Source organism: Stylophora pistillata, chromosome 10, assembly GCF_964205215.1.
Source record: "Stylophora pistillata chromosome 10, jaStyPist1.2, whole genome shotgun sequence".
NCBI lineage: Eukaryota > Metazoa > Cnidaria > Anthozoa > Scleractinia > Pocilloporidae > Stylophora > Stylophora pistillata.
This window is the reverse complement of record NC_142528.1, coordinates 329,058-343,552: the sequence shown is the minus strand read 5'-3', so window position 1 is coordinate 343,552 and position 14,495 is coordinate 329,058. Positions and strand designations below refer to the sequence as shown.

Below are 14,495 nucleotides of genomic sequence, written 5' to 3'. Positions count from 1 at the left end.
TGGAAACTCTATTGAGCGTCCCCCCCGGTTACGTTCGTTAATCAACAAAAAATAACGCGAATGCTTATCGCTCGTTTTATATTCAGCGTGCTTTATCATGAATATTCGTCATAGTTTCCTCCTTAAGGACTTTTTCGTACGTCAGTAGTTTCAAAAATTCAGAGATATTTGACCTCAACCTTATCAAATATTTGAGTGAATCGAAAAGTTTAAAAACACAATAATTTATTTACCTCTGTCGATTGACAAGCCGCCAATCAAATCGATTGAAACTTGTATCGTACGTTTATTAAGAATCTACCAATATGTATACCAACCGTCAGAGTAATTTGTTAAATACAGTTGCAGTAAGAGCTTCTTACATTTTACCTATTATGAGGCGATTTTTTATTGAAAACCTAGAAAAACCGGGGAGTGGTCTATCTCTCCCCGGGTATAACTAAAAGAGAAACCAGTTTGTCATTTTGAGTTTTGCGGTAGATCCTTTGAACTGGCAAAGTTTCACTGAAATCGGTGAGATGGCATGGATCACGACTTCCTGGTGCTCTCTTGGACACGTCTTAATATCCTTCATTTCCAATAATTGGCTTCTTAACATTTAAAAAATTGCTTTTCTTGTTTCTATCAACTGTTTAATAGCGTCTGTAAGGTTGATTTCAAATGATTTTATGTAAATTTTTTAGTGCTTTCTTCTTTGATGAAATATTAGTTCCAGATATTGGAATTGCTACAATAACATTTTTAATTGTTCTTAGTTTTGGAACAGGAAGTTTAATATTTTTTTCTCATTTTCTTGAACCATTCACAGAGAATTTATCAGTCTTGGTGTTGGAATTGGTTTTTATATCCAAGTTCATTTCATTCACTATTCTGTTTTAAAACCAAAGCGATTACTTCTTTTTCTTTTTTCTTGTGCGTTTAAATATTCTTGACTGCCTTTCATGTTCATCTTGAATATATATATTGACAAATCCTTAAGTGTTAATAAATAAAAAAAAAAATCCTGAAAAATCAATAATAAACGGACATCAGGGAAAAGGGTCGGTATAATGCTTTTCCATCACTTCGCATGATCCACAGCAGTACGTGATCAAAGCAACTTATGATTGTATCTTTTTTAACCTTCGCGTTCTGTTACTTGATAAGGACAATCGGAAACGATAGCAAGTACATGTAGACACTTGAGCGACAAACAAAGAAAAATCATCGCGCAAGCGTATCTATGTTTACAATGGAAGAAGCGAAAGAATCTTTTTTTTTCCGTGGAAATTTCCGAAACATTCGGCTACGTTCAGTCTTTGGATCATGCCAAAAAGATGATTTCAAAATATGAAACGACGAACACCGTAAAATTTTCCAGTTACAAGGCTGACAAGGACTTTTTTTTCATACAGAAACATAAACTTCTATCTTCATTTAAGAATTTCATCATCCACTCAATAGAATAACTTCTGCTATTTGAACATACACAATCTTCATCATTATTTTTGCTTTCCTCAGTTGGTTTTATAACCAGCTGTAGTTCATCTCTCTTTGTAAACAAGTATGTGTGCATTCAGAATAAAACTAATAATCTCTTTCAACAATAAATTGCCACATTAAAATTTGAAGCGCAGTCAGGATGAGACATATTAAAATACACTAAAAAGCTTCTTTCTCAGTATTTAATATTAAAATTTAAAACTCACTGCAGATTGAAAAAGATACAAAACATGAAAGATCAAAAGAATCAAAACGATTGAGAGATGATATGGCAAAAGGAAATGTGAGGTCTGAGCTGAGAATTTACATAGAGTTTCCTACTGAGACTGACCATGCACATCATCTTATGGGAGAGGTAAGATAATAGAAGGTGAGGGTATGAAGTCCACCTACAACTGCCAGTACCAATCAATGTTTGGTTAATCAGAAAAAAAATTTTCGCTTTCTTTCCGGTATTTAATAAGTTGTCTTGTTGGAGCTATGACACTTCTCTCTGTTTTAACTTAAGTATAACATGCCTTAAGAGAAATTAATATCTTAACACATATTATTCTCATTTCATTCCAGGGGAGCAGCCTATCTCAGCCTGTGGATGACAGGATCATCAGACAAATTGAAAAGCTTGTCAATGAGGGAGTGAAAGACACCCATGAAATGTGGAGACACCTGACTGTCTACATAAAAAATGAAATATATTAGCAAAGGATGAAATCCAACCATCTCCCTCAAACCAGAGGTTTTATCCTAAGCTGAGTGATATAAGGAGCCACATGTAACAAGCTACCATAAAGCACAGACTCTCAAAAAGTGATCAAGAGAATGTGGCAGAAAAAGTTATCCAGTGGAAAGCATCTAGCCCAGAGGACTTCATCTACTTCCAGTCATGTGGAGATGTCTCTTCAGCCACAACAGATGGAGAAGACCACACTACGGAACAGGATCCCAGCACCCTTCTGTTTGTCCATCGAAGTGCCTGGTAGCACAGACTCCTGAAAAGATATGGCAACATTTGTCTACTGGATGCCACATACAAAACTACCCGTTATGCTTTACCTCTGTTTTTCCTTGTGGTGTGCACAAATGGTGACTACCAGGTAGTTGGATCATTTGTGGTGCAATTCAAACAGCATTCTGATAAAAATCAAACTGGGCTTAGTTGTCATTTGCTTTCGCAAATGTGAAACCTGATCAAAGTGTGGATGATGAAAGGTAGATATCTAAAATGTATCTAATTGAACTTTTCCAATGCCACCAGTTTTGAGAGTTTCAATTACAGTATTTGTGAGCTCCAATGAAGCATGCAACAGTATATTTGCTAACAATTTTTTGCCAAAACCTAAACAACAAATGAATTATCTGACTTGTGAAAAAATTCATTTTGGCTGGGAAAATCTGACATATCACTCACTTAAGTCAGTAAGCTAGGCCAGAGTATATTGTAAATATTGAGATGCATTTAAAGTTTTGATGAGCCAACCACACCATGTTATTTACAAAACAGTATGCAGTGTCATATATATATAATGTACATGCATGACATATTCTGTGATTAATATGCTTTGCAAAAAAAAAAAAGAAGAATTTCTATATGTTTACTCAATGATGAAACAGGATCATATTCCTATGGAAGAATGTTATTATGTTGTAACAAGAATTTTCTCTTACGCTGTTTATTTGGTATAAGGTTTGTTCTAGTCTGCATGCAGACATTTTTGTGTTTTCTTTGTTTCACTTTTTCCACACTAAGACATTTCGCCAGTACAATCACAACAACAAATGGCACACATGAAGTACTTGTCACCTAGCTTCTTCACACCATTTTGTCCATAAGGTCTCATGTGTGGGGTAAGTTGATTCTAAAAATATTGCACACCAGAAGGTTTCAGTTCTTATTATATGACTGAGAAAATTACCTCTTTATGATTGACTGATAGCAGGCAAATTTATCACTAATTCTTAATTTGAACTGCATTGCTAATGAATGCAAGCATGTTTGTAATTTTCTCAGTCATATAATAAATGAGTAATCATAACAGAAAGCTATAATGATTAAGGATTTACACTACTTGCAATATTTGAAAATTCTTTAAAATTGCACTCGCTTAAAGGCTCATGCAATTTTGAGAGAATATTTAAAATATCACTTGTAGTGTAAAACATTAATTGCATTATGTAACATTCACATTCATACAATTATCAATACAACATCCATACCCCAGAGACATAACAATCAGTTAGATTCAGGGTTGCCCAGAGGGCATACAATCAAGGTGAAGAGGCAATGATTTGTTTGGTACATAACTTGCTCTGAATTTGTTGCTCCTAACCAATTTTTCAAAAAATGTTCTTCAAGTAATTAATATTATTAAGATAAATGTAAACTTGTAAAATTGACGGAAGTTTTGGCATAGAAAAATAACACTAATATTGCATAAAGCTCCATCCCCTAAACAAAGAAGGCCAAAAACAGAGTGTATATGATAGACACTGAACTACATAACTTAGAATTCTCAAAATAATAACAATAATCCTCACCCTATGTTATGTACTGTCCCGTGCAAAAGGTCCAAATAACATCGGGTGAGGTGGCTCGAGAATAGGTCGGCTCGTGAGTTCCTCCGGAAACATCCATCTGCTTGTCCCGCGAACTGCTTATTAGTCTACAAACGTAAACGAAAACGATGCGTGGCCTGGTCTGAGCTTACAGCGTACAATCGCCCGCCACATACTGGTTTCACGATTACGTCGCCATGTAATTTCCGATGTTTACAGTGCGGTCGGGTGATGACGTCACTACGATGATCGGAAAATGCTAATCATTCGCGTCTACTTCACCCTATGTTATCTAATGCCGACCGTATTAGTCAGCGCCTGTTAAACTCACTAACAGCATCACGCTGTCACATTAAAGCATATCAAGTTGCGGCCAACCAACCTCCAAAGTGAGCATGTAAAGATGAAACAATTTTAATGTAATAGAAAAATCCGAGCCCCAGATGGGACTTGAACCCACGACCCTCCGTGATCTAGTCGGATGCTCTAACCACTGAGCTACTGGAGACTCTACGGTGAGCAAGGCTTCCCCTCTTGGCGAAATTCGTGAGATGATTGGGATGTAACATATCATCTTCAATCTCGGCTAAAACCTGATGGAAGGACGTTATGTCACAGTGAATTTAATCATAGGATGCTAAGTTTCACAGAAAGACTTCTGGTCTATTATCTTCATTCCGATTTTGTAATGAGGCCTTAAGATAAGATCTTCAAATCAATCAGAGCCGGGTTGTCAGCATGAATTTTTCTCCTCTTTTTCATTTTTTGTCTCCTTATTGTCAGGTGTGGATTACCATTGGTATCGCTTGGATAACACAGGATATTGGTCCCATAAGCCTGGATCAACTCCTGCGACTAATCTAGATGGAGATGGAAACAAGATCACTGATCCAAGAAAAGCTGCCAACGCTAAGCACGGTCCTGATTACCAGTTTGTTTCTTTCATGCAGATCTATACCAATATCACTGAATGATGGTTGAAGGACACTAGCTTAGTTTGATTAACTACCAGGGAAACATTTGCTACACATAAAACGCTTGCACCATAAAAAAGTTGAACCGAAAATAGCATTTTGATAAACGTCTCTAAGATAAAACAAATCAGTGACCTTCTCTTCCTTTAATTGATTAAAAAATCCAAAAAAAAAAAACGCGAATGTTTAATGCTCTTCATATATTCAACGTGCTTTATCGTGAATATTTGTCATAGTTCCCTGCTAAGGATTATTTCACATGTCAGTAGTTTTTTAGAATTCATAGCATAGGCAGAATGTCGACATTGATTCATCTTGATTAGACACATGCACGTTCTTCATTTTGCAATTCATAACGAAACAGCCAGTTAGTCTTAGTTGATGGAGTTGTTTCCCGTCTCTTTGAGATTTATGAAGTGGAGCGAAGATAATGCTTATAAGCTGAAAGGGAAATCACAATCTCCTCATGGCTGCTACTTTGTCAGATTTTGTTTTTTATTCACAGTAACTCAAGTTGTTTAAGAGTAAACAAACCACGAAAATAACGACGCTGATTGCGATAGAGAATTAAAATAAGCTCATAAGTGACGGTTTCCATAGTTGAAGTAAATGATTTGGTCAAATAAACAGTTCTAAATTTTCAAAATCATTTGACTCCTACTTTGTGGTCTTCCTATAAAGTAATAAATATCCAGATTAGAAAGATATTACTCAAGGGGAAAGGGAGGGTAAGCATTTCATAAAAAAAGTTTTCTAACTGGTTTTTGTTACCCAGAGCCTGGCATGATGAATCATTTTTCTATGAAAAATTCTCCTCTGCTTGTCATATCACCATATAAATTTATAATCCGTATGATGTTACCAACGAGCAAAGCCTAGTTGTATCCTTTATATTTGAAGCCAACCTCTTCTTTGTTGGAGTCGATAGAGAATTGTCACCCTAACATAAAAGTGTAGAAGAGGCAAATATATAAATTACGGTCCAGTCCAATACTTCTGCGTATTCGAATTTGACAAAAGAAAGGAAAAATTAGCAAGGTCATGGTAGCGTGCTTTTGGAAAAAAAAAAAAAACGTGAGTGACAGTAGTGTTGTAAATAGACAAAAATCGTCATTTCTCTTGGTTTTCTGCAAACAACTACTGAACTATGCTGTTATAACAATTACGCTATTGAAACCAAGCGATGTCTTTATGCAATGTTGCTAAGATCAGCTCTCAGAGAAAAAGAGAATCACTCGATCGAGCAAGCACAAAGTGCAAAAGGTTCCTTACGACGTCAGAAACTTATCAGATGCTCTGAAAAATGTACAGGAAACAATTCCTATTATTATACGAGTTTAAATATATTGTTTCCTTGTTCGATACATATCATGATTATTCCACCATTACGCCACGTTTAGTTTCTTGCCCTGGCCAGATAGAATATTACACTCTAACTGTGATTATGTCGAGAGGGAAAACATGAACAGAAATCAGGGAAAAGGGCCGGTATAATGCTTTGCCCTCACTTCGCATGATGCACAGCTGTACGTGATCAAAACAACTAATGATTGTCTGTTTTTTAACCTTCGCGTTCTGCTACTTGATAAGTATAACCGGAAACACAGGAATGGAATCAACATGAAATCGATTTTTAATAAAGATATTTTTTTTAAATAGTCAGATCGCTGTTGGGGATAACATTGCTTCAGGATTAAGTAAAGGAGCATGATTGCTACATTGGAAATTCTATTGAGCGTCCCCCTCGGTTGGTTACATCAGGGAAAAGGGCCGGTATAATACTTTGCCCTCGCTTCGCATGATGCACAGCTGTACGTAATCAAAACAGCTAGTGATTGTCTGTTTTTTAACCTTCGCGTTCTGCTACTTAATAAGTACAACCGAAAACACAGGAATAGAATTAACACTAAATAGATTTTTAGAAAAGGTATTTTTTTTAAATAGTCAGATCCGAGCGTCCCCCTCGGTTGGTGAAGGAGGCTCTACGGTGAGCAAGGGTTCCCTTCTTGGCGAAATTCGTGAGATGATTGGGATGTAACATATCGTAAATATTTAGCTATGCTTTTGCTAAGGTAATGGTTTTTCTTAAAAATACAGGAGAATACAAGGTGACGTTGTTGGTGTACAGTGGTCTTCCTCATCCTGTTTGGTCGATTCATCCTCGCCATGAGAGATTCAAGGAAATAAAAGATCTTCTCGAGGACGCCGGAGTCAGAGGTATCGCCCACCGTTACGAACATGCTCCTGCCATTCTCAGATTCAGGGGTTTCCTTGTACATCACCCCCAAGCCGAGCGTGCAGATTTGATTCTAGGAAGGGAGACGACCGCCCTTCAAAAGCTGCTGCTTGACACCATGCCAGAAGAAACGATACATCATACCTTGCAGCCGAAGATATCGCAGGCCATCCACTTTTAGGAACTGTCTATCCTAATTTGGACACACCGGCTTCGTAAGTTCTCAATGTGCTACATTTGTTACAAACCAAAGTCACATCTCCCAGAGCGCACATGATTTTCTCATAATACTATGCCATACCCCTGTCGATAAAGAAAATACATACGCTGAGAGACCAAGAGAATGCGGCGAACCTCGACCACAATGTTGTATGTGATCTTCGTTTTCACACTTTTCAGACAATTTATGTATGATTATATCACAGGCAGCCCAAGCTCACTACTAGAAAAGCGGACGTGACTCTTACCGTGTTGCGCAACGTTTTATATTTATAAAGGTTTGTATGGGATGTTATCGGTTTGCCTTAAAAGAGAGAAAAAATGTCTTGTTTTGAAATAAAATGGGCTTACCTTATTGCCTTGTTGTTTTCTTTGTTGATTCCTAGCGTCTCAGGCCATTTTGAAGCGTTTTCGGCGAGTTAGCGCTATGTTGATGCAGTTGAACCCCACTCGTTTTGGGAGTATTAACCACACACGCATTGGTACAAAGCTTCTTTCAGTCATTTTAGAGGCAACCAATATAAATTTATCTCTCTGCGTCTCTTTTTTAACTCAAGTTTATAGTAAACACCTATCGATATTTCAAACACAAAATTTCTCGTTGCACACCCGTACTGTACACCTTACAAATTGACACGTCAAACACACCGTCCATTAACACTAACTTCTCAAGACTCCTCGTCCCTCCACCAACACCAATATAATAATTATGTCTTTGCCGCTACATAGGCGAGACTATCAGGATTCTTTAGGTGTCTTTCAGTCGTTTTAGACGCGAACAAGACATATTCATCTCTCTGCGTCTCTTTTTTAACTCAAGTTTTTAGTAAACAGCTATCGATATTTCAAACACAAAATTTCTCGAGATAGAATAAATATATGAAAATCATACATTTTGAACTGCGGTATTTGATACGTATGATGCACGATCCTCGCAGTAGATAGCGCTATTTAAGCAATAGCGAAAATCAGACCTCTCAGTTGGCTTGTTAGCTCAATTGGTAAGAGCGCTGCACTAGTATCGCAGAGGTCAGTGGTTCGTGTCCCGTACAGGCCTGATTTTTTTCAGGTCTGATTTTCGCTATTGCTTAAATAGCGCTATCTACTGCGAGGATCGTGCATCATACGTACAAAATTTCTCGTTGCACACCCATACTGTACACTTTACAAACTGACACGTCAAACACACCTTTAGTCATCTTAATTATATATGTTGACAAATCGTTAAGTGTAAATAAATAAAAAAAATCCTGAAAATTCAATAATGAACAGACATCAGGGAAAAGGGTCGGTATATATGCTTTTCCATCACTTCGCATGATCCACAGCAGTACGTGATCAAAACAACTTACGATTGTCTCTTTTTTAACCTTGGCGGTCTGCTACTTGATAAGGATACTTGACAATCGGAAACAATGGCAAGTACATGTAGACACTTGAGCGACAAACAAAGAAAAATCATCACGCATTTTGAGTTTTGCGGTAGATCCTTTGAACTGGCAAAGTTTCATTGAGATCGGTGAGATGGCATGGATCACGACTTTCTGGTGCTCTCGTGGACACATTCTTAATATCCTTCATTTCCAATAATTGGCTTCTTAACATTTGAAAAATTGCTTTTCTTGTTTCTGTCAACTATTTAATAGTATGATGTTGATTTCAAATGATTTACTTAAATTCTTTAGTGCTTTCTTCTTTAATGGAAATATTAGCTCTAGATATTGGAATTGGTACATTAACATTTTTAATTGTCCTTAGTTTTGGAACAGGAAGTTTAATTTTTTTTTCTTATTTTCTTGAACCATTTGCTTAACAGAATTTATCAGTCTTGGTGTTGGAATTGGGTTTTTTATATCCAAGTTCATTTAATTCACTGTTCTGTTTTAAAACCAAAGCGATTAAATCATCTTTTTTTTCTTGTGCGTTTAAATTTTTTTGACCACCTTTAGTCATCTTAATTATATATGTTGACAAATCGTTAAGTGTAAATAGATAAAAGAAATCCTAATTCAATAATGAACAGACATCAGGGAAAAGGGTCGGTATAATGCTTTTCCATCACTTGGCATGATCCACAGCAGTACGTGATCAAATTAAAACAACTTATGACTGTCTCTTTTCTAACCTTCTCAGTCCGCTACTTGATAAGGACAATCGGAAACAGTGGCAAGTACAGGTAGACACTTGAGCGACAAACAAAGAAAAATCGTCGTGTAAGCTCACAGCCTATTAAGACATAACTGAAGGTTTCTTTCAACATAGGATCGAATGGAGTTAACACTAAATAGATTTTTAAAAAAGGTATTTTTTTAAAAAGTCAGAGTGCTCTTGGGGATAACATTGCTTCAGGATTAAGTAAAGGGGCACGATTGCTACATTCGAAATTCTGTTGAGTGTTCTCCCCGACTAATGAAAAAGGAGGAGTACCAAATGCTGAATGACGTAATCAGATTTCCATCCGATTGGTTTGGAACAGAAGGCCTCATGGCTACCTTTGCTTTTTTTGGAAACTCGCGCTACTTCCGAGCTGAGTGCTTCAAACCAAAGGAAACGATTACTTGAGCCTGTCAAAGCAAAATATATAAAGAGGCACTTTGAACAGCATTTTGATCGATTCATCAGACGACTTAGCAAGGAAATACTGCAGGAGCGCAGTCGAGGATCTATTACATTTTCGCCTTCAACTGTATTTGACGGGGTCAGCTATATTGTACAGCAGCAAGTATGGACGGTAAGCCACATCATCATTCTATTTTTATCAGATCAAGAATGCTTTAGTTCTTTGTTTTTCTGGAAAATTGGGATCTGCAATACGAGTGTACATTGTTAATTATAATTTCTTAACTTTTTCCACTGATATATCGTAAAATCTTATTTGTGCGCTCTAAATTGTAGGTAAATGATGAAAAATAATGTTAGACCATGCAAAAGTAACATCAGGGCCAGTTTTAAGCGTTTGTCTCAGAATTCTCACCAAATTTGCCTTTATGGTCCAGACCTGTCAAAAAGGTTTAAATCGGACGATCATTCGAATGTAACATATCGTAACTGTTTAGCTATCCTTATACCACGGTGGTTTTTTTTCCTCACAATACAGGAGAATTCAAGGTAACTTTGGTTATATTCAGTGGTGTCCCTAATCCCGTTTGGTGGGTTCATCCTCGTCATGAGAAGTTCAATGAAATGAAAAAACTTCATCAGGAAGCCCGAGAAAGAGGAAAAGCCCTTCGTCAAGAGCATATTCCTGCCACTCTCGGATACAGGGGTTTCTTAGTACATCACCCAGAAGACGAGCATGCAGAGTTAATTCTAGGCGAGGAGACGACTGCCTATCAAAAGATACTGCTTGACTCCATGCCAGAAGGGAAGATTCATGACGCTTTGCACCCGAAGATTCGACAGGCCATCGATTCAGGAGCGGTCTCTCCCAGCCATTCAAGAGCGGTCTCTCCCAGGCATGTCCGTTCGATCCTACGCGACAAAAAAGATGTTATACAGCATTATGCACCTATCTACAACCCTGGCAGGTGGAATGATGTCCAGCTAATCCAGTGGAACAACAACTGCTACAACTACGCAAATCAGAAAATCACCAACAGCTTTGCTCAGCCCGGTAGAGCCAGCGGCAATCCTATCGTAGGTGGTATAACGGCAGGCAAGACCTTACGCAGTGCTGAAAGTGATGGTTTATTGAAGATGGATGTGCCTAATCATGATCCTGTGCCAACAGCACCAGCACAGCCCAACTGCTTGGTAGCACTGGTGGTTGCCCCAGGTAATGAACAGACACTACTTTAGCTCCTCCCTACAATATAATGATATCCTGAGTAACTCAGTCATTAATATAGCATCATTTTAGGCAGGAGTTAAAATGGCTTCCTTAAACTGTACTCTAAACCATAGTGAGAAATATAACTAAAATGTAGAACAAAATAAGGTGCTATTTAAAAGTATTCAAAAGCCTAAATCATCTTCAATCTCGGCTAAAACCTGATGGAAGGACGTTATGTCACAGTAAATTTAATCATAGGATGGTTAGTCTCACAGAAAGACTTCTGGTCTATTATCTTCATTCCGATTTTGTAATGAGGCCTTAAGATAAGATCTTCCAATCAATCAGAGCCGGGTTGTCAGCATGAATTTTTCTCCTCTTTTTCATTTTTTGTCTCCTTATTGTCAGGTGTGGATTACCATTGGTATCGCTTGGATGACACAGGATTTTGGTCCCATAAGCCTGGATCAACTCCTGCGACTGATCTAGATGGAGATGGAAACAAGATCACTGATCCAAGAAAAGCTGCCAACGCGAAGCACGGTCCCGATTACAAGTTTGTTTCTTTCATGCAGATCTATACAAATATCATTGAATGATGGTTGAAGGACACCAGCTTAGTTTGATTAAGTAGCAGGGAAACATTTGCCACACGTGAACGCTTGCACTATGAAAAATTTGAACCAAAAGTATCGTTTTGATTTAAGTCTACAAGATTGAACAAATTGACCTACTCTTCCTTTCAATGATTCAAAAATGACGCGATTGTATATTCGCTCTTTATAAATTCAACGTGCTTTATCGTGAACATTTGTCATAGTTTCCTACTGAGGGTTATTTCACATGTCAGTAGTTTTTTAAAGTTCATAGCATAGACAGTCTCGACAGTTGATTCACCTTGATTAGTCACATGCATGTTCTTAATGATCATTTTGCAATTCATAACGGAACAGCCAGTTAATCTTAGTTGATGGATTTTTTCCGTCTCTGAGATGTATTGAGTGAAGCGAAGATAGTGCTCATGAGCCGATAGGAAAATCACAATTTCCATTCATGGCTGCTACTTTGTCAGATTTTATGTTTTATTAACAGTAACTGAAGTTGTTTAAGGATAACAAACCATGAAAATAACGACGCTAATCACGATAGAAAATTAAAATAAGCTCGTAAGTGGCGGTTTCCATAGTTGAAATAAAAGAAACCTTGTCAGATGATTTGGTCAAATAAACAGTTCTAAATCAGTTTCAAAATCATTTGACTCGTACTTTGTGGTATTCCTATAAAGTAATACATATCCGGATTAGAAAAATATCATTGAAGAGAGGGTTCGCATTTCATAAAAAAGTTTTCTGATGGGTTTTTGTTACCCACACATGGTATGATCAATCACTTTGCTATGCAGAATTCACTTCTGCCAGTCATATCGCCATGTAAATTTAGAATCCGAATGATGTTGCCCATTAGCAAAGCTCTGTTGCATTCTTTTATTTAAAGCCGATCTCTTTGCCGTTGGAGTCGAAAGAGAATTGTCACCCAACATAGAAGTATAGAAGAGGCAAAAAAATTTCAATCCGATTTAATACTTCGACGTATTGGAATTTGACAAAAGAAAGAACATTTGCCAAGGTCATGGTAGCGAGTTCATCAAAAAAACAACAAAAAAACAACAAATCGACGAAAAACAACGATCTTATTTTCGTAAGAATAGTGTTGCGAATAGACAAAAATAGTCATTTCTCTTGTAATACTACAAACAGGAACTGAACAATGTTGTTACAACAATTATCTCAGCTAAAATTGGAACCATTCTTTTAATTTCAGCTCGCACATACAAGTGTTTGCTCCAGCGCACTTTCATACACGGAAATATTGGTAAGCGGTAATTTTGCCAGCATGATGCTTTGCCATCACTTTGCATGACGCACAATAGTACGTGATCAAAACAACTAATGATTGTCTAATTTTACGCTTATGCCTTCTGCTACTTGATAAGGTCCATTGGAAACAATGAGAAGTACATGCAGACAACTGGGCAGCAAACGAATACAAATCATTGCGTAAGCAGACAGCTCGTCCTAACAACAATTATCGCAAGTAAAATTCGAAGCATTCTTTTAATTCCGACACGCACATACAAGTGTTTGCTTCAGCGCATTTTCATACACGGAAATATTGGTAGGTGGTAATTCTGTCTAATTATTTTTGGCTAAATTGGTTTGAAATCTGGACATTTGAGGCCCAGTTCAAACGTCGAATTTCACATGTGCCGAACTTAACTCCTATTTCAGTCGACTAAAATAGTTAAATACGGCACGATTTCTGAATCGAAAATTCTGTTTAGTCCCCCCCCCCCCCGGTTTGGTGAATAAGGAGCAGCAAGCCAAATGTTGAACGACGTAATCAGATTTCCAGCCGATTTGCTGAGGAGTTTGACTAATGGTCGTGGGTCGTGGGTCGTGGGCCGTGGATACAAGTCGTGGGTCGTGGGTGTGGGTGACTGGGTGTGGGTAAAAGTCATGGGTGTGGTTAATACTTAATAATAAAAAGAATCATTTAAAATATTAATTATAATAATACATAAATTTTATACAACCCCGTCATTCATTAATTTAACTGTTCTTACTTCTAGTTATTTTATTTTTGTTTATTCAATTTACCCCACTTCACGTCTATTTTTATCTGTTATCTCACTGTCGATGAAATTAGTTTTACATATTTCCGCTATTATATCGTACAGCTATTTAAAAACCACTTTCTATATGAACCAAAAAAGCGAAAAAAACTCTTTTGTTTGCGAAACAGATACAATCTTTGTTTGCGCTTTTCCATAGTGCAAAAACAATAGTGTTTTGGCATAGGGTAAAATATGGACTGGACCATTTTTTGGACTATTTTTTGGACCATTATTTGGACCATTTATAAGGGGGGAGGCAGACCTTTAGTACTCAGGGAGGGGTGGGTGCAGTCTACAAATACCGAGGGAGGAGTGGGGGAAGTGTTATCACTCAGGCATGGGTGATAGGTGGTTGTAATTGTAAACACTGCTGGTTAAAGGCGCTTTTACTCATAGTTAGCAGAGGAGACAGGTTAGGAAACCCGGCAAACTTCAAAGGGTTAACTTATTGTTATGGTTTTAGTGTGATCACGTGGTTATGACCGTGCACACACACACACACACACACACACACACTTCCACGATGGCGGCTGTCTTTCGAGAAGCGTGACTTTATCGAGGAGAAATTTTAAAGTATTTTATGCT

General features: G+C 37.4%; 1 protein-coding gene and 3 long non-coding RNA genes across 6 annotated transcripts in view; 2 read left to right on the top strand and 2 right to left on the bottom strand.

Annotated features, from left to right (window-relative positions):
- Positions 1 to 12,486, top strand: part of LOC111338131 (uncharacterized) — a 96,883-nt gene extending 84,397 nt beyond the window's left edge. Inside the window, exons 1-3 of one of the 3 annotated variants that reach the window (XM_088734790.1) lie at positions 6,961 to 7,226; positions 10,682 to 11,239; positions 11,645 to 12,486. In XM_088734790.1, coding sequence (XP_088590916.1) covers positions 7,085 to 7,226; positions 10,682 to 11,239; positions 11,645 to 11,835 — 891 coding nt within the window. In that variant the 5' untranslated portion in view covers positions 6,961 to 7,084 and the 3' untranslated portion in view covers positions 11,836 to 12,486. Of the gene's footprint in view, positions 1 to 6,960; positions 7,227 to 10,037; positions 10,196 to 10,561; positions 11,240 to 11,644 lie in introns of those variants that run through there. The other 2 variants (XM_022944562.2, XM_088734789.1) reach the window with 2 other exon arrangements.
- LOC148721199 (uncharacterized) lies at positions 1,238 to 4,346 on the bottom strand. Its single transcript, XR_015992138.1, has 2 exons — positions 4,018 to 4,346; positions 1,238 to 2,471 (listed from the first exon to the last, which is right to left on the bottom strand). It is a non-coding gene; the product is annotated as an uncharacterized LOC148721199 (long non-coding RNA).
- On the top strand, positions 4,448 to 5,658 carry LOC111338132 (uncharacterized). Its single transcript, XR_002695563.2, has 2 exons — positions 4,448 to 4,550; positions 4,819 to 5,658. It is a non-coding gene; the product is annotated as an uncharacterized LOC111338132 (long non-coding RNA).
- Positions 6,620 to 8,364, bottom strand: LOC148721198 (uncharacterized). Its single transcript, XR_015992140.1, has 2 exons — positions 7,816 to 8,364; positions 6,620 to 7,548 (listed from the first exon to the last, which is right to left on the bottom strand). It is a non-coding gene; the product is annotated as an uncharacterized LOC148721198 (long non-coding RNA).
- Positions 12,487 to 14,495: the final 2,009 nt, after the last annotated feature.